This window comes from Idiotropiscis lumnitzeri, chromosome 11 (assembly GCF_059441095.1).
Source record: "Idiotropiscis lumnitzeri isolate Australia: NSW breed Sydney's pygmy pipehorse chromosome 11, RoL_Ilum_1.0, whole genome shotgun sequence".
Lineage (NCBI taxonomy): Eukaryota > Metazoa > Chordata > Actinopteri > Syngnathiformes > Syngnathidae > Idiotropiscis > Idiotropiscis lumnitzeri.
The window spans coordinates 7255265-7279393 of NC_142401.1; the positions used below are offsets into that span (position 1 = coordinate 7255265).

General features: G+C 41.4%; 1 protein-coding gene and 1 long non-coding RNA gene across 9 annotated transcripts in view; one reads left to right on the plus strand and one right to left on the minus strand.

The window, feature by feature from the left end:
• The window catches only part of ppfia4 (PTPRF interacting protein alpha 4), a 46052-nt gene that overhangs the window by 4333 nt on the left and 17590 nt on the right, over positions 1 to 24129 (minus strand). Inside the window, exons 1-24 of one of the 8 annotated variants that reach the window (XM_088308478.1) lie at positions 18500 to 18816; positions 13359 to 13460; positions 12971 to 13135; positions 12238 to 12312; positions 11797 to 11868; positions 10611 to 10832; positions 10049 to 10183; positions 9362 to 9496; positions 9069 to 9152; positions 8330 to 8461; positions 8173 to 8235; positions 7589 to 7686; positions 7110 to 7239; positions 6497 to 6693; positions 6071 to 6299; positions 5954 to 5989; positions 5739 to 5860; positions 5463 to 5584; positions 4908 to 4989; positions 4720 to 4801; positions 4413 to 4613; positions 3080 to 3142; positions 2686 to 2712; positions 1118 to 1293 (exon numbers count right to left, since the gene is read on the minus strand). In XM_088308478.1, the coding sequence (XP_088164604.1) occupies positions 1118 to 1293; positions 2686 to 2712; positions 3080 to 3142; positions 4413 to 4613; positions 4720 to 4801; positions 4908 to 4989; positions 5463 to 5584; positions 5739 to 5860; positions 5954 to 5989; positions 6071 to 6299; positions 6497 to 6693; positions 7110 to 7239; positions 7589 to 7686; positions 8173 to 8235; positions 8330 to 8461; positions 9069 to 9152; positions 9362 to 9496; positions 10049 to 10183; positions 10611 to 10832; positions 11797 to 11868; positions 12238 to 12312; positions 12971 to 13135; positions 13359 to 13460; positions 18500 to 18562 (2813 nt within the window). In that variant the 5' untranslated portion in view covers positions 18563 to 18816. Of the gene's footprint in view, positions 1 to 1029; positions 1294 to 2685; positions 2713 to 3079; positions 3143 to 4412; positions 4614 to 4719; positions 4802 to 4907; positions 4990 to 5462; positions 5585 to 5738; positions 5861 to 5953; positions 5990 to 6070; positions 6300 to 6496; positions 6694 to 7109; positions 7240 to 7588; positions 7687 to 8172; positions 8236 to 8329; positions 8462 to 9068; positions 9153 to 9361; positions 9497 to 10048; positions 10184 to 10610; positions 10833 to 11782; positions 11869 to 12237; positions 12315 to 12970; positions 13136 to 13358; positions 13461 to 14584; positions 14599 to 18499; positions 18817 to 24129 lie in introns of those variants that run through there. The other 7 variants (XM_088308480.1, XM_088308475.1, XM_088308474.1 and 4 more) reach the window with 7 other exon arrangements.
• On the plus strand, positions 345 to 7825 carry LOC148327142 (uncharacterized). Its single transcript, XR_015845771.1, has 4 exons — positions 345 to 464; positions 4399 to 4763; positions 5756 to 5896; positions 6074 to 7825. It is a non-coding gene; the product is annotated as an uncharacterized LOC148327142 (long non-coding RNA).

Sequence of the window (24129 nt, forward strand, 5' to 3'; positions counted from 1 at the left end):
GCCACCTCTGCTAAAATCCTCAGTTGAACAAATGGTACATTTCTACCACTGTAGAGAAATTATCAATAAGTATAATATTGCCAATTCAGTATTTAGTTCATGGTTCAGAGCTTTGTAGATAAAAAGTGAAAACATGACAAGTGTCAATAAGTCCCAATTTACAGTGGCAAAATCAACTACGTTTCAAACAAATCATTACATGGGCTAAAGCTGCATTCCATAGCATTTTTTCCACAAAATATCTTTTCAAGAGCCTTTTCATGACCACATTTTATTAATAGCAGATTAAGACTTTAGCTGATCAAAGTGGGTATTTCCGCAGCGAATTGTGCTGATGTGACGTCATGCGCGTTCTCGTTGTTGTCTCGCAGATTCGCGACCAGAAATTTGAGGGGTGGAGAGTACTGAGATCAAAATTGATATTGATCAGCGACAAAAAAGTGGCTTTTCTTCCTACACTAAAGGTAACAAGTTTTCATATTGTTATTTAAAACGTGTTTTGTGCACGCGAAGAAATGTGGTGGCAATTTCATTCTTCGGCCGCAGGTGGCAGTAGCGATTAGAGGAACTCAAAATTGAAGCAACTCATGAATCAAGTCATTTTTATTTTTCAGGCTCAACATCGAGTATATTCGCAAATTAGCCACTCTTTATCTGTACTTAAGTTTGATAGCTGGACTAACACATTCACAATCTCACCGTTTTTGTCATTGTACTAAACCTGCCTTCATATTGTTTATTACTTTATTGTCTTTTCACCAATTAGATACTTAACCGACAAGAATCTTAGTTATTGTTTGACTTGCTATCGGTTTGCTACACTGTGACATTAACATATCTTATCTGTCATTGGTTTTAGAGTAGAAAATGTATCAAAAACACTCATTGAATCTAAATTTTGGTAGCTCCCTCCATGATGTTTGACATCTGCACTCTACACATTTAAAATGTAAACAGGCAAGACATGACATGTCATGTGAAGTTGAATCTTTAATACATTTTTGCCAAGTCCTTAAATGTAAGACTGACCCGAGTCAAGTCATGCGATTGGAGTCTGGTAGTCCCCCACCTCCCTTCAAGTGCCACTGTCAAAAAGCTACACGTCCATGCTGCAGACCTGTGAAAGCTGTCCACCATCTTGAGATGGCTCCTCAGATCTTTTTTAGTCAGGTGGTCCAGCATGCGCGCGTCCACCAGACACTCCATGAAATAGGAGCGGTACTGAGGCAGGCCCAGGCTTGGCAACCACTCGTTCCCTATCCACTCGTGATTCATGTCCCCATACGCCAGCGTCTGCAAAGAGAGGAGCGTTATTGATTTTCTACAATTAAAGACTTTGATATATGAAAGTGTGATTAATAAATCAAAACCTGTGGTAGGCAACAGCTGCTTGAGGGGATTCACCTCAAAATGTTTACTATATCTAGGTTATATCGCTGCGTGTGGGCTTTCTTTGTTTTATTATTTACAGTCACAAACACTTTGAAACGCCAGCAAAGGTAATGCAAGCGTAGCGGATGCCATTAATCATGGTTGCAATCCATTTAGCTATCACAGATTCAAGGTCCAGATAGTGTGTATGCTGACTCTGAATACTGACCGACCGGGAAGCATAAAATCAACAGAACTATTAATAATGTTATTGGGGGAACTTGGGCATTTAATCAAAACGATACGCTTTTAACATTTCTATAAACCCTTGAAGAACTACTAAGGGGAGTTTTTTCATTGGACCAATTAAAACACAAGATTTTTTCCAAGATTAATATTGATTGATATCAAACTAACATTTTTACAGTGAATATGTGGCTTTCTACAAAAATTGAAGGCAAAAAAATACAGCAGAGCAATGCTTGGTACTGTATATTTGACACAATAGTGGAAGTGTAGAATTTAAATGCTGTACAAAGTTAAAAATTTGCCTAAACCTTTAGGGAAAATATGCCTCTGTCATTGCACGAGACAAGTTTGAACCGCTTGTCAACACCATGAGACCTCAGTTCAGTGAGAAGCAACATTTTACCATTGTTATCTTAAAAGAAGGACCACCAGGGATGAACACGAGAGAACTTCTTATCGGAGTAAATTCTGTGTTAAAAAATATCTATTATAACTTTGAACTTCAGTTTACTGTTTAATCAGAATCCCAATCATCTTAATTGGCCAAGTAAATTAAAAACTCAAAAGGATTTTGGCTTTAGTAGTTCAAACCACTGAAGGATTCCAGCAACAAGCAGCTTTAACGCAATGGAAAAAAGAATTTAATTTAACGACAAGTAAGGACGTTAAAAAAAAAAGCGTGAAAAACATCTCTAAACAGTTTTAATTTTGACATCTGAATACTGCAAGTGGTTAACTTATATTAACTCATTCACTATCAGCCGAGTAAAAAAAAATGGATCTTTGACGTATTTATCCGTCAATGGCAGTGAGTGAGTTAACTAAAACAGTACTAGTTTCCAGTTCCCCGAAACTGATTCATTAAAGTTCCAACTTTCACATTTTGTTCAACACTTAAGAGATGCCGCTGTATTTAGAAACAAGTTCCAAATTGCACAACAGAGGGCACTGGGAACTTATCACTCCCGGAGTTCTGGGTGCCAAATTGATTTCATTTGTGGGGGCTGTGGATTTATGTGACACTGTGTGATGATTGGACATATTTTGTCAGCGCAGCAACCTCACCTGCGCCCAGCTGCCCTCCTCATTCGCCTGAGTGGCAGCATGGCAGGAACAATAAACAAGTTAAAAGAACATGCGGATGAAACGAGCACATTTTATACAAAAGGCTTCAATTTTTTTCCCCCATTCGGAACTACCTTAAAGAACACATCTACACGATTTGCCACAAACACAGACCCCAGCGCACATCATATGAAGCACAGTTACACGCCACAACCACACGCACGCACACAAACACAAGTACTAACATGAGCACAGTGAGGCGTTAGTGTCTTTAGTGTGTGTGTTTGTGTGTTTATAGTGGACATATGCGTGTCAGGGCAGAGACAGTAGGGGTGTGTGAGAGTGTTTGGTGGGAGTGGGGTAGAGGCAGGGGGAGCACCCAGATGGTACTGACCGCTTTTGTGGATGAAGCCAGGTTCTCCATCTCTTCATGAGTCACCCACACATTTCCGGAGGACTGCTCAGAGGACGCACACACACACACACACACGCAAACAAACACACACACCCAGTGTGTATTTTCACACATGATGACCCCCACCCCGTTCACATGCACACGGATACAAACACACAACCACACAGACAAACATTTATTGTGTTGAGTGATGCCAAGGGAGGGAGTGTATTTTAGGCTAGCGTTGTGCAACCGCGTGTGCGTCGTATGGAAAGCTGTTTGAGGGTTTATCTTTGATATCCAAGTTAAAGTCCAGGTACAAGTACATTCGTTTGCAAACACCAAGTGCCGCCTAAAAAAAAATAAAAAATACAGAGGGCTCCAAGTACCACCAAAATGACCAATACAGCAGCATAGTATGTCTAAGTGTACAAAAAAAGTAAGATTGCAGTATTGCAAGTCAGTGTACCATTATGCACTATTTGAACATAACATTGTAAGTAAATTGTCTTAAAAATGTAAATAAAACCGAAATGTTCTTAGCCAGTGATTCTTCACTATCTACCACTAATGATACTACGACTAGGATAGAAGGATATCATACAAATCCTCAAATGACTTTTCATTTCATTGCATACTTTATTATGCAATGAAATCCAGTGACATCAAATGCTACTAGTTAACATCCAGTGCTTCACGAGTATTAATCGTAGTGTGCAGTTTGATCTGAATAGTAACGTAGTCGTTGTTCTTTATGTCAAAGTTGTCCTACTAGTGTGCACAAAGAGTGAACTAGTGCATAGACCATAAACTGGATATCAAAGATGCCACATATTACTTGATATCCCCGAAAAGGAGGCTACTAGTGTGTTTCACATGCTTACTATGTTGGGCCTTGTAATCTTACTGGTAAAGAAACAATTGGGCACTAGTAGACCAAAAGTGGCACTAGTATTCTTTTTTAAGACAGTCGTTCTACAAGTGAGCCGTAGTTAGTCAGTAGTTTACCAGTGTGCTAAATTGTAGTAACTAGTGAGGACAAAGAGCATCCTGGTACATGGATTTGAAGCTCATATCAAGGATATTGAACAAATAAATCCTCAAATGGCTTTCCACTGCCTTGTCTTCTCCATGCGATTGATGTTAGCAGAAAAAGACCCAAAACTAAATAAAAAAAGTGAGGCATTATCAACTTATCACCGCAAAAGTGCAAGGGGGCAGGTGACTCTAAAAAGCTTTTCTGAGTACAGAGTCGAAAGAAATTACAAGTTTAATGTGGTTTGTATGCGCATTTAATAACAATTCTGCCCATTTGACAGCGGAGTGTATTTACCGTTCTGGACGTCAGAGGTGCTGAAGGACTGGTGAGGGAGACCATCTCCTGGATGGCCAAGCGCAGTTTGAGTCGATGCAGCGGGTTGCTGATGCCGATCTCCCTTTGGATCTCCGTGTCCGACAGGGCCGACATGATGGCTCCACTCTTCACGTTAGCGCGACACGCTGCCACATACCAAGCCGGCATGCCCACCCACAGCTGGAGAAGAGATGGACAGGTCAAACTGTTCTGGCTGATGTAATGGCAAAAAAATGATAGGTGTGGGAGAAATGTCTTCCCCGTGCGGAAGAAGTGAAATCAGAACCTCCAGCCAGGAGACAACAGTTGGGCCGTCCCACTGCGCAAACGGTAAGCCTCTTTTCCTGGCGTCTTCCAGGAGCTCGTGTCTGAAGATGGAATTTAAGACAAAGGAAAAAACAGGATTACCAAGCAACAAATACATGATGGAAAAAGAAAATTCTACAATGTCAGGAGATTAACGTAGGATTTTACTTTTTCTTCATCCTGCGATCTCTCTCCGCTTGGGTGCCCAGTTTGCCCAAAGTCATCGTGTCTCCAACAGCCATGTCAAAGTCTGAAAAAACATTTACAGTCTTTACTGTCGGCGTCAGCGTGAAACAGTAGTTGAGTCGAAGATACGCTTTATTGGCAAAATACTACAAAATAAAAAAAGGACCAAATTGTTGTTTTATATGTTTTCAAAATGTTGGAATTCGTCTGTTGGTATTTCCGTACATTTACCGAGAGGAATATTTTGAGCCAGTGATGTTGGACGATGAGGGTCTGTTCCACAATCTCTCTTTGTAAGATGATGGATGACAAATAATAAAAAAATACTCGACTACTTTTTGAATAGAAAAAACTATCGTTGCTAATTTTGTCCACTAGAGGGCAGACTGACAACCATTTGAACATGAATGTGCCCCCTGAACTCAAATAAAATTGACACCCCTGCTCTACTGTAATGTAACTCAAACCAGACCCCTTATTGATTAATTGAAAAATTAGCCAAAAGTGTGTCACGAATACGCGACTGAGTGATCATACCTGTTAACGCTAGTAGGGGTTGTCCATCCCTAGCAAATTCCCTGGTCTGCTCCAATCGACCCCCCTTCTCCTTCTTTCCGAACAACCGACCAATAGATGACTTAATACCTTTCTTCTGCTTTCTGCAAACAGTTCAAAGGAGACTTTAATTTTCCTGTGTAAGAAAGCATCGGGATTCAGAGTCCTCTGACAATAGGAAATAAAGAAACATGATCTTGTCAGTTGCAAAGTATGAGCTAATTGTCATCACTTCCTGTTGTGTGAGCGTTTTTATACCCTCGTCCATCTTCCAGACTGCCTGTGAACTGGGCGAAATTGGTTTCCAGACGTAAACTGCGCGGCGAGGAAGGAGGCGACGTCTCGCACTTGATGGTCGCCTTGTCCACCTCCACTGGTGACTGAAAAAGGTAAAAAATCTCAGCAACAGGAAATTGGTAAGGGAGAAAAAGCAAGGAAGACATGCTTAAGTCCTGTTTTGCTTGTCGACTTACCGCTACTTTTCTGCGGTGTTTCCTCAAGTCACTTGGCTAGCAGTAGATAAAACACATAATTTAAAAAAAAAAAGGCTCCATCTTTTATGAACCTTGTGCTATCTGTGCACTTCTTACCAGAGTCATGATGCCGAGATGGTGGCTGGCGTTGCGCGCGTGGTGTTTCGGCGTGGAGTGGCCGCTGGTAGGCGGCGAGGAGGATGACGCCAAGGATTGGGCCGTGGCCGACGTGGGGAGCGCCCGTGGTCGAAGCGTCACGTTGAGTCCATCCATGCTGCCGCTGTTCATGCGTGACTCAATCTCGTCCGAGCGCAGGTCAGCCGACTCTCTCTCCACCTGGATCATTCTATGCATGCCACACGGTGTTTTAACCCCTCCACGGAAAATGTGTATAGTATAAGAATGGATCAAGGATGTGCTATGTGATTCATGGGCGACCATTTCAGGATCTGTCCTGACTTTTACCCGAAAGCCAGCTGGGCTCCAGCTCTCTGGTGCTCATGGACAGGGGTACAAATAGTAATAAATGTGTTATAATGTCACCTTATCTCTTCGTTGATCGCATCAAGCTGCTCCTGCAGCATCAGAGCGAGAGTCTGAGCGTCCGATTGACCGCTGGGGGAGAGCATGGCCGAGCTGACGTCGTCGTCCAGGTCAGACTCGGCCTCGATGTCGCTGCCGAGGAGGTGGCTGACGCTCCCTCGCAGCGAAGGGTAGTCCTGTTCGAACATACCGCAAACCTAGACACAACAGACACACACACACACACACACACACACACACACGATCGGTCATGTATTGAGAAAATAAACACACCAACATGGATGGATGATGTGAAAGGAATTAAATAAAATAACCGGCACACTTGAGGGCCGTTATGAAGATGAATGAACGAGGGACTTACATTAGAGAGCATGTCCATGTCAGCAGGTGAGGGACAGATAAAGAGAGGTTAGTAGAGAATGAAGTTGAAGCATGAAGATCACTGCATGAAGTTCCTCATCATAGACCAGCAACGCACGGAAACTTACGAGCAAAGTAAAATGTAGTCAGAACACTGGCATGTAATCTCCTATTTTGGCCACCCCAGTTTAAGGGTGACGTAAAGCCTTAAAGTATCGTGACGGTTTGGCAAAACACAGAACGTTAGTTGCACCTTGTTTGGATCATCTCGTAGTGCTGAGAGTCTGCCCTTTTGTGCCCGCCGGATCACAGTTGTGCTGTAGTGGCCATCTTGGCCCTCCACCACAGAGAAGCGAAGGTCGCTTGCACTGCCCAAATGAGACCTGAAGGGACATTAAAAAAAAAAAAAAAAATCTTCATAATCAAAATAGACAACACCTCTCGCAATTCTGTGCAGCACAATATTAAAAAAAAAAAACATTTGAATCATCTTGTGATTTAATTAGAGCCGCATTTCCTAACCCTAATTAAACCAAGGTAGATATTTTATAGTGGGGAAAAATCTCAGCTTGCACAAACAAAGAAACATGTTTTCCATCGAGTGAACACACAGGTTAATTACGTTCCTTCTGACGTTGATTGCCTCTATAAATCGCTGCATAGATAGATGAACAATGTACCACGGCTTACTAATTTGATTAAGAATCACTTTATTTGTAAACGTGTGTGTACCGGGGGTGACTTGAACCTCCATCTCCGAACGCCCCGCTGCGACGTTTCAAATGGTCAATCTCGTTTCTCAGTTTCTCAATCTCGCCAATCAGACGTTCCTACATGAAAAGAAAATTCAACAATTAAAAATTTTAAATAAAAAAAGTAAATAAAAGCATGGTCCTGGATTTACAGTGTTTTGTGAAGGTTTGGGGGAAATAGTCATTATTCATATTACAGCCTGAAAAAAAAACAAAAAAAAAAAAACAGAAGAAACGGCAACTTTCTGTTTCTGGTAAAAAATAATATTTATAACAGATTTGATGGCTAAACTTCATATAGGAACAGAACACATGGCTTTCCCTCGTGGTCTTATCAGTTCTACAGCTCCTGCCTCAACAAATTATCCAGGCGAGTTAATAACCACTGAAAAACTTGATTAGTTGCAAATTAGTTTCACTACAATCTGTTTTATTTTCCTTATTACGCGACATTTCAGATAAACTCAAAAAAAATAATTATATGCAGTGTTTAATTCCCCCCCGATGGCTAAATGACTAATTAATTGAATAAATCAGGTTCAGATTGATTTCAAGTGCACCGACCCGCGTGTGATGAAATTCTTCCAGCTGTTTCTGGCAGTTCTCGAGATCTTGTATAAGCGAGTTCTAGGCACAAAGATGATGACGTTATGTCAAAACGTGCATCAGATGTGCAAATTGCATTTTCATTTGAGGCCATGATGAAGTGCAGAGGCCTCGCCTTGTCCTCCAGCGCAGCCATGCGTTCCTTCAAATGGAGCTGCAGACGTTCATTGGACTCGGTGAGGAGACGGTCCACCGTGTCGGATAAACGCTTGTTGTGTTCTTCATTCATCTTCTCCCGCTGACGAGCCTGATGAGCGCACACAAGACCAGACTTCATTTTCTTTGAATTGTTTATGCCGCTTAATCGAGACCTTTCCGCTTGGATGAACGCATGACGTGTGTGCTTAGTCAAAGAAGACTGTCTGCCAGATAAACTTCCGGTCAGCTTGCTAAACAATGCGCCTCGTTTAATTACGACTATTTTTTTTTTTTTGTGGCAATGAAAAGCTATTCCGCGCATTGATGTGAATCAATTGCGACACACAAACACATATTCTCAGAGCGCGCCATCAACTAAATATAGACAAACAATGTCAGCGCGAGGGGAAAAATTAGCCAAGCGTGATTTATTCAGAATCTAAAGATAGCAGCAAATCACTCTTATATTTCGGCGGCGGGAGCACGAGTGAACGTGGCTCAGAGACGATACGTGGATTTGGTTCAAATTCATGCAACAATGAACCAGGAAAATGATGTGTGTGCGTGTGTGTGAGTGTATGCATGAGGGAGCACAGAGGCGAGGCATCCAACTAATATGAAGCATCAGTCCACACACACGCGCACACACACTGAGAGGTCAGAGAGACCCTGCAGGCCACGCACACACATTCTTTTACACAAACACACATACAGACCCGTCCTAGTTCTTGGTTCTTCTCCTCCAGTTGTGACTCCAGCTGTCTGAGTCGCTCCTCCACGTTGCCATGACGCTCCTCAGCCTAAAAGGGGAGGCACTTATTCATGCATCTGCACACAGGTAGCTCGCTCTTTAAAGTGAAATCATAGATTTGGTCCTAGTGTGTTCTTTGACTCAGCAAAATATTCTTTACGTGCGCAACTTGCTGACTCTTCTTGTTCCTTTACTTATGATCAAGTTTCAATGACCATGCATTGATGTATACAGCACGTGTGTGTGTGTGTTTGTAACCTTGGACAGCGCTGCTACTCGCTGTGCCAGCTCAGCCTCCACCTCTGGCAGCGTCTCAGCTTTCCTCATGGTTTGAGCCAACCTCTGCTCGGCCATCTCCAGCATCTCCTGCAGCTGGCGCACCTTCTCCTCACTCTGACTCGCAAAAAAAAAAAAACACACATTGTGGCACTCAGTGGGACAGTGCAGTGTGAGGGAGACAGTTGTGCAGCAAGTGAGGAAACGCTTATGTGGAGGATGTTGCTTGTATTCCCTATTGGGACCTGAACTCAGATTCACCCTGAACTTCACATGAACCTCCTGGATATTACCCACTCGAGAGACCCAAAACATTTATTAGTTGGAATAGTCCATCCATCCATTTTATTACGCTGTACATTTTTAACTTAAGTGCTAATATTTCTGAGGTATGCCTATCAAAAATAATATAATAGTAGAAATAGTAAGCTCAGCTCAGTTAGTTGTTTAAAAAAAATCAATTATGCATGATGTTAAGAGAGACAAAATTTCACACTGAAGTATACTGTTCGCCGCTGGCTGTATTGGTCATGATGTGCCCACTGTTGACTTGGAGTACGAAATAAAAATATGCCACAATTACGATTTGCATTAATACCGCTATTTTATGTTCTTTGATAGTATCAAAATTCAATATTAAGCAGTGCCTTGCCATTGCGAGCATGCTACCTGTCTATGCAGGGAATCCTTGGTGGCCAGTTCGTTCTCAAGCTTGTCATTGAGGTCGTGGATGTGTGTGGTTTCGCGCTGGGCGGCAAGGTAACGTTTTTCCAGTGTTGTTATTCTTTCCTCCATGTCTTCTCGCTGCAAGCACAGGAATAAAATATTCAACCACAAATGGGCTTTTACTGCAATTTGTGTAGTCCTGAACGGCATTAAGTATGGTTGACAATATGATCATTTCAGATGCACTGGATTTTAAGAATGGATCAATGAAACATTTTTTAAATATACTTAGAAGTGTTGATTCATTCTGGTTATTGACTGAGTAGTTCGGGGTTAAATTAAATAATGAATGTAATATCCAGTACTTAAGATTAATGAGACCTTCAAGATCAGAAAATCAAGGTTCAACACTCATTCCCAACTTCAGTGGGATTGATTGCTATTAGCTTTCTGTGAACCATAATAAATGATGTTTCATTAACCTTTTATCTTATTTTGTTTTACCTTGCACCTTGCCTTGTTTCCACTACAAAAACATTATGGATTTTGTGTTCACGCTTCTCACCTCTCTCTGCTCCCTCTGCTGCTTGAGTGACAGCTCCTCGCTGCGACTCAGCTCTCGCCGCGCACTCGCCAGCTCGGCCTCCAGCTCGGCTACTCGACCATTAAGAGAGGCAGAGTGCTCGCGGGTCTGGGCCAGTTCCTTACTGGTTCTGTCCAGCAGCTCTTGAAGCTCGGACACACGGCTGCCGTCATCATGAACGTCTATGGAGCCATTGGGAAGTCTCTGCATGGTGGACATGCACAATTAATGGAGCACAATATGGCACCAAAATAAGTTCTGGTGTGAGTGGTGTCGATTTTGACATGATAGTAACAACAACATAGATAGATGATAAAGATGGATAGATTAGTGGCCTCAAATCGGTACCTTTCGACCGAGCAGCACGAATGAAAAAAAAAAACTTGTCGTACTTCCGGTTGAACTATTATTTGATGCTGAAAAATCTTTTATTTTGAAAGTCGCCGACCGGCTTTTTTCCTTACATCGGACTCTTGACACATGTCAAGATGCTAATTGTCCTGATCGCCTTACGCTAATATTAAACCAACAAACTAGCAAAACGAGTAAAAAAAGAGAAATACCGGTCTGCAAAAGTTATGGACTTGTTTGAACCGGTCCGCGACAGAAAAAACGTTGGGAACCACTGACCTAGATAACACTTTGGTGAGTTTATGCAAACGTGGATGTTTGAGGTTACACTGGCAAGTTGTTTTGATGTTTCTCATCTCTTTACACCTCAAAGTGAAGTGGATTAATTGAACAGACCTTAAGCCTTAAGGGACACATATTCAGACAAGCACCCCAGTAGGCAGTGCAAGTTTTTTGGACTCTGTTGCCTGAGAATGAACACAGAAACAGACATGCACAAAAACACACAAAATGTACTACAAGCAAACGTTTCATGTGGTGCAATTAAACACACCAGGTGATTCTGTCACTATTTTGTTTTTCAAGAATCAAACGTTCCAAATTGACTGAAAATGAAACTGATTTTTTTTTTAAATGAGTAATCACTCAGCTGTTGAAGCTAATGCCAAACCTATCAAAAAAACAGCCTGTTTGATTACAAACAATTTTTGGTGTTAAGGTTAAAGTAGGAATAATGTGGGTGTGATGCTGTGCGCAGTCGACAGACTGTCATCAAATAGAGCACAGAGCAGAAAAACAATCACACAGTCAGGAAGACCTTCCATTGAGGTTTGGGTCCATCTGTCCGCTCCACTAAGTCACCGTCCTTCCTTTGTCTCACCATGTTAAGCTGTAATGATAGAATGAAGAAAAGGTAAAAAAAATCACAAAAGTCACATTTCATTCTTTTCTGAGTAAATTCAGAAATTAAACTCTCAAGATTTGCATTATTTAGTGTACGTTCCATTTTCAGGCACTTTTGAATGCACTATTGAAAAGCACTTTTTCCATCGAACACAAACGTTACAATATTATGGACCTCGGCTTGAAATAATTTGCACCTTTTGACCATTTTGCTGAACACTCCTGCTTTGTACCAAAGATTCAATGGTGACCTCATGACACACTCTTCCTATCTACTTGAGTCGAGACACATTTTTCATTTTTTTTTAGTTGGCCTACCATCACACATTTGATCAAACAGTTGCGATCACCTCACCTCTTGTGTGGTAGCTGACAGCTGTCCCTCCAGGGTGGATACCCTCTCCAGAGCCACGCGAAGCCTCTCACGCACCTGAGCAGCACAGACACACCCGCGTCACTTTCCGTGTTACACGTATGTGATAGGCTTGTTATTTGACATATGTTGTGTTTTAATGACCGGGTTTTATGTTCTAACCATTTGTGTAATGTAATGGAGTACAGATACTTTGTTACAGAAAGCAACAAAATGGCTGCTGATGGCTAAAAGGGTGGATTTTACTCCTTAACTCAGGCTCCACAGACGCTATATTAACCAGAATGCCGTATTTAGACTAGTGGGCCTGCGTAGAACATATTCGTGTAAAGAAAATTTTGGGGTTGACCTCCCCTTTAAGCAATTTCCACAAGCCTTTGGGGAGTGTAGCGGGTGACCCATGGACTAAGAGGGTACAGGGCATCACAAAATGGTGTCTTTATAAGGGTTTCTAAATTACCCTAATGTATGTAACAAAGTCTTTCTAAATCATCTATAACCAGAAAATATGGGATCAGCATTTGGAAAACGCTATGGACTTCCACACAAGCATTAGTGTAAATTACGAGACTCTCTTTGTATTACTTTAATAAAAACTACTAGCTGTTCTTATCAATGCCAGAAGTTACAAAGTGGTACCTCTGTTCTGTGGGTTTCTACAAATGACTTAAGGTATACGTATATAATACAGTCCATAATGTTTGAAGATGTTCACCTTTTCATCCAGAGCCTTGTGATGTTCAAACAACGACTTGAGTGCTTTGAGGACCTCAACCTCACTGGAGACTCCAGATGGTGGGGGGGGCTGCCTCTTCACAACCGTCATCCTGAGACTGCGCTCGTGACGAGACACCAAACACTCCAGGTGCTCCAGAAGCAGCTACACGCGCACACACACACACACACGCACGCACGTTTGCACGCACGTGCATACGCACATTCAGTGAATCCACATTAAACCATTTTTTCAATGGTACGATACGTACGGTACGTACAGAGGCACACATCATAAACTGAAATCACTAAGAATATTCTGTTCAATCTGACATGTGCTGACGTAAGCGTACAGACACAAACACGCAAACCCACTCATGCACACGTACCCTGGTGTTGTTCCTTTCAGCTTTCAGCTCCGATATTTCCTCCTCTTTCTCCAGCAGCTGCTCTCGACATATGTTCAGCTCCTTGGTTAGGGTGGCAAACTCCTACATAACGCACATGTGCGATCTGAGGTTAATATTGTATCACCCGTCAACATTGTATGCTTTCTCCTTCGGAGGCTAAGTGCATCTGGGTACAGACAACCGACATATGTGAACTTTATTCGTTTGGCAGCTGAGTTTAATAGGATTGCAATGTTTACCTGTCGGGATTTTGCTCATATCAAACCAGCCAGTTGTTGTGATAATATCCTCAGTGCTATGACAATTAGTTTTTCCCTTCCCTTAACTACTATATTTGCAGAGATCATAAGTAAAACAAGATTGTTACGTGCAGTTTTAGACGCAAACACACAAATACACTCTTGTTCCCACGTGCTTCTATTGGTTTGAGTGTGTTGTTTCTTGCTGTGCTTTTGTGGCTTTAATCCAATGCAATACCCAAGGACTCATGCTTTCCTTCCTTGTCTCAGGACACGCACACGTACACGCATAAACACGATCAATTCCTGGAATTTACCCAGACCTTAAATTAACTCTAACCTTACTTTAACCTTACATATATCTTCACCCCGTATTGTAATGATTTATTTCAATGTGACCTGCCTTCCTGCTCGGGTCAGGAAGTCATTCAGTCTAATGTATCAGCTGTAAATATAGATTCACATCTCCCGTTTCAACAGTAGCATGAAGTCGCTGCGTTTCCTCCAATAGTAACCCAGAGCGGTTATTTACTCATCTGCGGCAAATTCCAGCTTTAGCTTAAAGGATGTTTTTATTTGTACACATTAGAGAAGTATTACTTCTGTGGAAATGGCATGTGGTACTTGACTTTACACAGATATGATCGGATATTTTGTATTTTATGCACATTTTATGATTGGCTGCAATGTCTTAGCCTGTTCTTTTTTTTCCTGAAGGAAAAAAGGAGCAGTCTATTTGAGGCGAGGCGTTTCTTGGCGCGAACGGTGCGACTGGTGAGATTGAGGAGGTGCACTTTAGATTAGGAGGACTGTAGGATGTTACATTTTGACTTGTCTCGTGGGCCAATAATTTAATAGCAGGTGTTGGTTAATTTGCTTAAGTGTGTACGTCATCATCCAAAATCCTGTTGCGCACCAAATAAGCAGTTATGAGCATTTGAACTGCGGGCCAAAAAAATATCTCACCTGTCAAGTATTTGGTGACCCCAAATTCACGACACACTTTCCTTTTTCTATTTCATTCAGACAGACGAGGCCGCCAGTAGTTGATAGTTTCTGTAAGCATATCATTCACTTTGTCTGTAGCTCGCAAATTGACTTTGGTACCGCGTTGCAAAAATTGCCAGCTGGCGACAAATGTTTCTCTCCCGACTGCATTTCAACTCCTGATTTGAGAGGTTTTATGGCCATCACACTGCTCCGACGCGCAATACAATTTGCACTTCGGGTTGTTGAGTGTCATCATTTTCTGCTTGATGTATTTCAACAATCAGAAGTCAGAAGTCACTCATCCTCGCATCCATTGACTCAAGCATTTGTTGACGCTGACTTCCATTCGTGCAGCTCTCTGGATAAACTTTCCCTGGCTTTGCATGACCGCTTGGCGTAAAAGTTTGATGTGTTTATCAGCTGGGTTGAGAAATTTCCCAAAATTGTTTCAATTATTTGACAGCGTGTCTGACATATCGCTTCTCAAACAAGCGCGGAACTGCCGTTGGGGACAGAAAACTCCTTACCAGATGGCAATTTTGCAACTTTGCTCCAATGTTAATTGGCTAGCCATTGGTTACACTACGAAACATCACCTGCATAATGAACATATGTGCCATTAAATATGTGTTTAAATGTAATATTGATGTGATAAAGCGGCAGTCGTAGAATGTATCCTGCACTCTCGCTCTGGTTAACTTGCGATAATGAATCTGTCAAAAGCCTATTTGACATTTAGAGACTCATCTAATCCATCCGTCTATGGCTCCTTGATCCTTTTCTTAGATTTCTGAAACTACACATCGTAATTAAGTCCAAAAACAGACACACGATTCAATGAGGGAAGAGAAAACAGGTCAGCACGTTTGATTGAACTCGCCGTATTGCACAAATTGATAGCAGCTCAGGCCAAATCCACCAACAGATGTTGGTGCTCACCATCTCTTTCAATCACTGCAAAAAAGGCTCAACGGGCCACTGACTCGCCAGTTCATCCCCTCCACCCTGCTGCCTTTTGGGAGCGCTGCACTTCTCCCCAAAACACAAATAAGCACAGAAATGTATGAACAATTCATCTTGTTGGGAGTCTTACATAACTGAATATAAAGCCTATCCCCAATATAACAGAAAACGATGCATCACTGTCTCGACGAGTCAAAATCTCCATTTAATTTCACATGCGGGTTTCCCCTCTGGCCCAAAGACAAACAAACATGCATCATTGTGCGCGCGATACAATCGTAACCCATCCAAACCGCGTGAGCTTGGAAGAATCCAAGGATATTTCTTCTACTTCACAACAAGCATAGCTGGCTGACAAGGCGATTGTCAGAGGGTATATCACACCGAGCAGAGAGAAGGTTCTGGGCTTCTGCCTCCAACCACATTGTGAGATAGCAAGCAGGGAGCGAACACTGCTGAGCCCAGACATTGTAAAAGGATTGCTCTCTTTCGCTTCCTTAAGCAGTTTGGGATTAAAGGATGAAAAAAATGTGTGTGTGTGTGTGTGTGTGTGTGCGCAAAAAGAGAGAGAGAGAGATTGGAGTGCTGCTGGATAAAAAAAAAAAAAAAGCTTCAATCAGACATGCAATTCCAAAAAAATAATTTTTTTCATGAAAGTGCTCATCCTTTGTGTGTTGTGTTGTGCGTGTGTGTTTGGTAAGCAGTGCATTTGCGTGATTCTCATTTGCTGAGTGGTTGCCAATATGAGGAGTTCAACCTGCATCACACAAACTCACCTCATTCGGTAGTTCCTGAAAAGTCCGAGCTATATTTGATATTAGATTGAGCTTCATACCACTTATCAGAGTTCAATTAAATTTTGTGAACTTGCGTGCTTTCATGTTTTATTTTCAAAATTATTTTTGGGCGTAACTGACCGTCCTCATGATGTGATGCTTGTACGTGGTATGTATGATCAGTGGAAAAAATAAATCACCCATCTCTGGCCCCTTCTTGTGCAAGAAACCACCCTGCCCGAGGAAAAGCGACAAATCAGAAACAGAAGTTCAGCATAAGGAATGTTGCACTATACTTGGGTGAAGGATAAGAAAAATAAAAACCAGGAAATGATTCACACATTCATTAGAAAAACAAGTCTGAATCTTCTTTCCCGCAGCAGTGGTGAAACAGCAAACAAATTGCCCCCTAACACTTTTCCTGGGTGTGAATAGGTAGCGAGTTATCTGCTACTCTGACGCTGACTTGCACACTTCCATTGCCATGGCAACAGGGCTTTGGGGAAAGTGTTTGTGCATCATACCAACAGCAAGTTTTATCAAACGACTGCAGGTGTTCACACATGTAAACATGCACGAGGCCACTGAGACACATTCTCTACAGGGAAGAGCAACTTTCCTACAACTCAAAGTTCTTTCTCAGTACAACGGCCCGAAGGGATGAACAGAACTGTGAATGGTTTTCGGTATCAATAAACCGGTATTATACTTGACGTTGTTAACCCTTTAAATTGTGTAAATAAGGTGTTGAGCGTTCCCTGATGAGGATGATTTAGTGATCTTCTTAAAAAGAGCAAAAGAAGGATTATGAGAGGACTAATTTGTTGATGAATGAGGCCTTGGAAGTGGAGTCCTGCAGGGATCATATCTAAGGCCTTCGTAGTTTCAACTTGAAGGGTTCTGTTTGTAGACGGTGCATCTCGATTTTGGTGCTGGTGCAAAACTCGTTTTGCCTCTGGGAATTTGGCAGACCGCTGTGCTAAATGTTGGGCGTACTGAGGGAGTTTCCTTTGCTGCTTTGCTCTCACTATTTGGTGGCTGAAAGTTGACTAAACTTTGCAGAAACGTCTTAACTATTGGCGCAAGTTGAATATCACAATTTGATTTGATTTGATTCATCGTATTTAAGTTGACAACAAAAAAATAACACAACTCACGTCTGCATCTTTTTGACCCATGTTGTAATGATTTTGAACTTTTAACACAAGACTTAGATTTTTTTCCTGCATTTTCCATAACAAAACTGTCACAAAAAAAAAGCATTTTCGCTTTAGAGAACACCTCCCATCTTAATTTTGTTGTGAAAATAAACAACTTATCACGACAAAAAGAAGAAGTCCAGGACATGCGTTGACTGATGCGAATATGAACCAATTAATTGTTCCTATGCATCACGTTTGGAAAAGATGAATGACTGAAAAGAAAGTTTTCGCTTAATTAGAAAGTCACTTGACATTGACCTCTGACAGTATATAAAACAAACTGTAGACGGATAATACTCTGTGTTAATTTTCTGGCTAAGAAAAAAAATGATCTTGGAAGCATTCTTACCCTTGTAACAACATTGCTTTTCCTAAACCACAACATGCACCAAAGTTTTTTTTAGTTGTCTAAGTCTCTCCTCTGCGCCTATTGAAGGCCTGAGACCAGAATAGCATCCATTCATGTGTCCCAATGTTCCTTCATTAAACAAAACCTGCAACGTAAAGAAGGACAGGGAAAGAGAGGATGAGAGGGGAAGTCTTCCTCTCCTCGGCCGAGAGGAGAAACACAAAGACTTTTTGTTGTGCATCGGTGTGTGTGCCACAAACACACAGCCGAAGAGAGAATCCCGCACACTGTGCTACATATTGACTTTGTCGTTTTCGAGAAGTGCAATATGACAAGATACAAGCGCCCACATCAACTGGAAAGGAGCATTTTTTTTTTTTTTTTTGCATATCTTTGAAACATCAATCATTTCATGACGGGCCGACTAAAGCGTGCAGTGAAAAGTGGCAATTGGAGAAAAGGATGAAAGGAGGCCATGTCACCGAACTCAAAAAATAGTTATCAGTCGTGAAATCAATACAGTCGAGCACGTGACTTATTTCCATTGGAGACCATCCTTCACTGCTACCGTAGTATCCGCGATCTGCACGCTATTCCCTACCTGGTACATGTAGGTATTAAAGTGGGTCCCATTCTGCAGGTGGATCTTCACCGTTGGGTTCATGGTGGAGGCTAAACATAGCAGATCCCTCAGACAGAACCCCCATGAAAATAGAGAGAAAGAGCGGGAGAGGATGGTGAAAAGTGGATTCACAAGCTGTTCCCTAACGCTATTCCCTCTGCCCTTCCGACACCGCAACAACACTCTTGTTAGCTGGCCTGAGAGAGGGAGCGCGAGCGAGAGCAAGAGGGAGGAGAGAGAGAAACAAGGCCAGGCAGAGTCAAGGGGATTGAGGTAACATTTGGGTTTTTGATAAGAGAGAAAGACAACATTTAGAGGATGAAGGGAGGAGGAGGAGGAAGTGAGTGAGCGGCCGGTAGTGATCAGCTGATGGAGGAATTGACAGGAAGGGTTCAGAGGAGGAGCCACCTGTTCTCTGTTTCACACAAACACGTGTATGCAGTCACATATTGACTGATACAGTTAAAGTGCTGAAGTCAAAGTGATACAATTTAGTGTAAAGTAAAAAAAAAAAGAAGAAAACAAATCAGAGAATTGAAAATCAAAGGAAAATATTTACGTCAGACTTTTGAACGATGCAAACCTCTACACTTGTGTTTAAACATTTTATCAAACCGCTTCTCAAATTTGCTACATGTGTAAGTTTTCTTCTTTTTGTCTTAGAAGTTTTTTACCGTAAAAAAATTTCCATGCAAATTCTAATAAATATTCCATGAAATTAACCAATGTCATAATTTTCTCTGCGCGGCTGGCAGTTTAAAAAAAAAAAAAAATAAAATATATATATATATATATATATATATATACTAATACTGATATGCCAAATATCGTCCGGGTCCGGGCCAATTATCAATTTATACCTATCGCATTAAAAGTACATATATAATAATGATAATAACAAAAATGTATATTACATTTTACATATGGTAAAAGTATTTATATTAATCCGATGTCTTCAAATGGTGACTCGTTTTGCTTCAAGTTTAATTTAGTCTTTTCAAAGACAATTTCTGTTTGCACTTCTGTGGCAGTTAAGAATGTAAAAATGTTCATTAAAAAAAAAAAAAACGCTTGCACAGTTAATAAAGATTTCCTGACTGCAACAATTACTGTGAGCCTGAAACAAATAAATTCATCAATCACTTATCCGGACCGCTTCATTCTCTTTGTATTATTTACATCGGGGGGAAAAAAAATACCTTCAGTCACAGGTACACCTGTAGATGAACAAATTACAATCAAGAAGGCTGAAAAACTTAAATAAAAATATAAAATAAATATATAATCACTGGTTCCTTCTAATAAAAAGCCTAAACAGTGCTCACTCAACCCAAATTGAAAAGCTCTATTTTCATCCACTATGACACCTGTGCGCCGACTGATTCTTTCTATTTATAAATGTTCCTCCACTCTCAGTGGGGATTCAAAGTGCACGACTGCAGTCTGAAAGCGCTTCCGGAGTTTTTCTCGTCTCAAGATCAGCTAATGTCTGCAAACAACGCGTGTCACTTTGAGCCTAGTTAGTGGACGACATTAGCTAGTTGGGGGCTGCAGTGTTGCGTCGATTCAATGTTAATACCTCAAGTGCAACAAAATATAGTCCACAATTAGACGGAGAATTACGCGAGCGGCTTCGGTAATCCCAGCACATGCCATCTGGAATGACCAGGGGGGGGTCGACATTTTTTTTTGATATCTGATACATTTCATTTAATGCCTAATTCAATGTTAGCTGAAGGACTTCCATGGAATGCGCATAACGTGTATACATAAATGAACCACCGCTTTGAAAATGTGTTGCAATTGGTTAGTTGCCGCTACCAACACAATATTACTTTGATGTAATAATAATAATAATCACTGTGTTTTCTATTTTCCTCATTCATTTTACAATTCATAAACTGTAAATAAAGTAGAACGTATTTATTATTTAACATTATTGTGTCATGTATTGTTTTTAGCACAGATTTACACATTTGGAAATTCTAAATAAATGACTTGTCGATTGTCGATGTGTTGCCTTTTAAAAGTGGCAGTCAGGACAAACTTGGCTGATTAACCCCAATTAAAGTTTGTCTGTTCTAGTAGGATTTTCCTGACATTTTTGTAATCATAGCTTCCAGCAAAGCCCATGGAGAGCTTCAACAGTTCTTAATATTTCGTATAAAGAAAATATGCCATTTGACAGGGGTGTGTAGACTTTTTTCTTTTACTTTGTATATCCACTGTATAGCTAATCCTCAAGACATTCAAATACAGAAGGCAACAAAGTTATAAAAAAAGAAATTTATAGCCTATGATCATCATGGGATGTTACCATGCCTTTTCCGTTTATTATCGATAAATCATGCTCATCCCTATTCAGCATTTGGCTCAATTAATATGCCCAGCTTTTATGGCTTTCAGTCTGATCTACTGGCATTATTGCTATTTCAATTATTCTTAAATTAGCAGTCAGATATCATCTTTAGAGGAGACATATATAATACTAATGAGCTTTAGCTTGAGTACATAAAGTGGCAGTAAAGGAAGTTCTATATGTTTTCGGCAAATTCAGAGATGCAAGCAGTGTCTTGTCCACATTGATGGTAAAATTATCTGATTAAAGCACTATTTGTTTATAACTAGTGTTTCTATCTCTAGATTCAGCTTGTGTTCATTACATGACTTCTTCCAATGTATTCACACCTCCTATCTCAAAGCTGTCGAATTTTAATGAAATGCTCATCAGCGCACAACTTCTCACATGCTGCTGTGATGTGGAAAAATGAAGCAAAAATAGTTCACCACAACAAGTCGACTTGCTTGCACCTGGTTGTCACGGAAACAAGGGTTCACCACAGAGAAAGCGTGTGCTTGTGCAAGAGAGGTTGAATTAGTGAGACAGACAAGTCACCGCACATCATACCGGCCTTTAGTGATTGTGGTGACTTCCACCATTAACTGACAGCATCACAGTGAACCCTGGAGCCTCAGTGTGGTTTCACTCAGCAACCAAATGGACCAGGGACCGCTCCGGTCCATTTATGTGTGGAGATAGTGCCCCCTACTGGCCGCATGGTGCTCACAAGCCACAAAACCGATTCAGATCCATTATCGTGGAAACATGATTGGAACTGGGTATGAAATTATTGTTGGCGTTACATGAGTGGCTGAAGATGCACTAAAAAAAAAAAAAAAACAGGAAGTTGACACATATGAAATGTTTTTCAAAAATAATTCAAAATGGCACTCTGGTTCTCTTCTGCTCTATTCTGTCAACTATTCATATAATTGTCTCCTATAATACATGTCTTTCTTCTCTGAACAAATATTTCTTTCACACAATTAGAATCTGATCTGAACCTTCGCTTGATTGAAAGCAGCCATTTTCTCAGAAACATAGAGGCAGAGGGCAAGCCCGCAAAACCCTTCCCCCATCGTAATTACCCACTTGGTATGATGCATTGCCATGCAAAAAAATAATTACATCATGGGCAAGAGTCTGACATACAAATCAACCTGTTTTGTCCAAAAATGACATATTTTCATCATACTTTCGTCTTTATAAATCAAATAGGCCTGTATGCCAAGCAGTTAACCAAATGACAAATCAATAAACTATATTAATAACTAACAAATGATGCAAAATGCCATACACGAGCTAACAATAAAACGTCTTTGCAGCTTTAAGCAACACTAATTTGAACGCAAACAGTAGAGCACGACATGCAGAAAATGAATATTACAATCACAATTATTTGAAATTCCAAATCCTTGTGGAGCTCTCAAAAAGCTCAGACGCTGTGGTGGACCTGTATGCAAAAGTCATCTTGGATCTTGCTCATAACCAGATGAGTGTGACCTCGATTATAATATCTACATTTTTATCAATTTAAAACTAATCTGGAAAATGACATCTGATAAAGCATGTGTTGTACATTACCATTACCAGCATCCGAGTGCTGCTAAGTATTATAGTACATTCAAAAGAAAACCTCAAGGTAATATTCCTTGACACTCGCGGTTGCTTTCACCCTTCTGCCATGCAGAATGATTTGTTTCCAGTTCCATCCTGCCACTTTAAAGCAGCTATGTCAGCGTTGTTTCCTTCCCCTGTCGCCCTCATTGCTCAACTCGCTCAGTCTCTCCTTCGCTGCGTCCTGTTCGATCCCAGCGTGGCGTTGGGACCGCACTGCCATTGCAACAGATGCACACACGAGCAACGTGTGTGCCAAGATGTTCACATAGTAGTCTGTCCCAGAAATGTTTCTATTTATAACCATCTTTCATTGTTGCGCATCTAAATAAAACTACATAATTTAGGCTCTGTTAATTTACAAACAACCGGTTCCTGATAGCCACCCGGTTGCATACAAACAAGTCTGGCTGACTACTTGAATATGCAGTAGGAGCACACATGAGCAACAGTCTCAGGCAGCCACCGAAGAGTGCAGAAACACGTGAGACCCACTCATTCACTCGGTGCGCTTTGTGGATCATGTCAGCAGAGCAAAACAGCAGACAGCTGTTTCAATATTAATGACCATTGTATTGAATCAAAGGGTAAATAAGGAAAACTCCTCCAAGTGCGTCTCCTGCATCATTTCTAATCAGCTACTCTTAAAGTGCAACGACAGGAAAAGGATGTGTGTTTGTGTGTGCAGAGGTCAGGCATGTTGCCCTTGACCTTCACACTGCAAAACTGCAATGGCAAGATGTAAACTCACCACAACTGTGTGTGTGTGAGCCGGTGTAGGGGTGTGTGTGTGTGTGTGTGTGTGTCTCCAGCAAGACTTCAACGGCTACGCTGCAGTGACAAAGGCTTGGTAGAGACAGAATATGCTCAAAACTATCTCCTTTAAAGACCCTGTCGAGTGTATTCAAATTGTATCCTCGGGTAAGCGGCTCAGAAAATTGATGGATGTTTGAAAATAATGACTGAAAAGGTGCAGACTTTGTGGATCTTTCGTATTTAAACACCTTTATGCCATTTCAATTTTCGGAGTCTTTGAGATGTGGCTAAAACGGGGCCCTGTGATGCACTTGATGCACCCCAGCTCGAGTCACCGCTCCCCCACCCCGTAAGAACTTGACAACCTCCTCCCATGTTACTGGCTACTAAGAAAATGCACATCTTTGGACGGTAGCATTGCTGCAATAGAGCGCCACATTATTGGCCCTGAGTGTGCGCACGTCACGATGAGAACGGCGGACATGTCAGGAGGGAAAAAGAAAGGAGCAAAAAATGCAGAAGTCCACACAAAAGGCAATGAGAGCGCCACTGCCAACTACTGGAGTGGATGTGCGATTACAATTTATTGTAGTACGACGGGCAAAAAGCATGTTCCCCGGGGTCAGACGCACCCCCCTCTGCATCACCCCGGCCCGCCCCTCTATTTGAGATGCACTGGCTTAGCTAAACATAACGCACATTGCGATTGCCGACTTTAAATGTGCTGCTGTTCCGCCCGGGTGTGGGAGGCTGTTTTAATTAATCTGCCTGCACCCATCCATCACGTATTCCCCGATCTTACTTCATTTTGCTCTGCCTCCTCTAAAAATATATGGCGTGCCAGTGGAACCTCATAAATGTGCACATTCAACATCATAGCCTTTAGGGAGTGTCA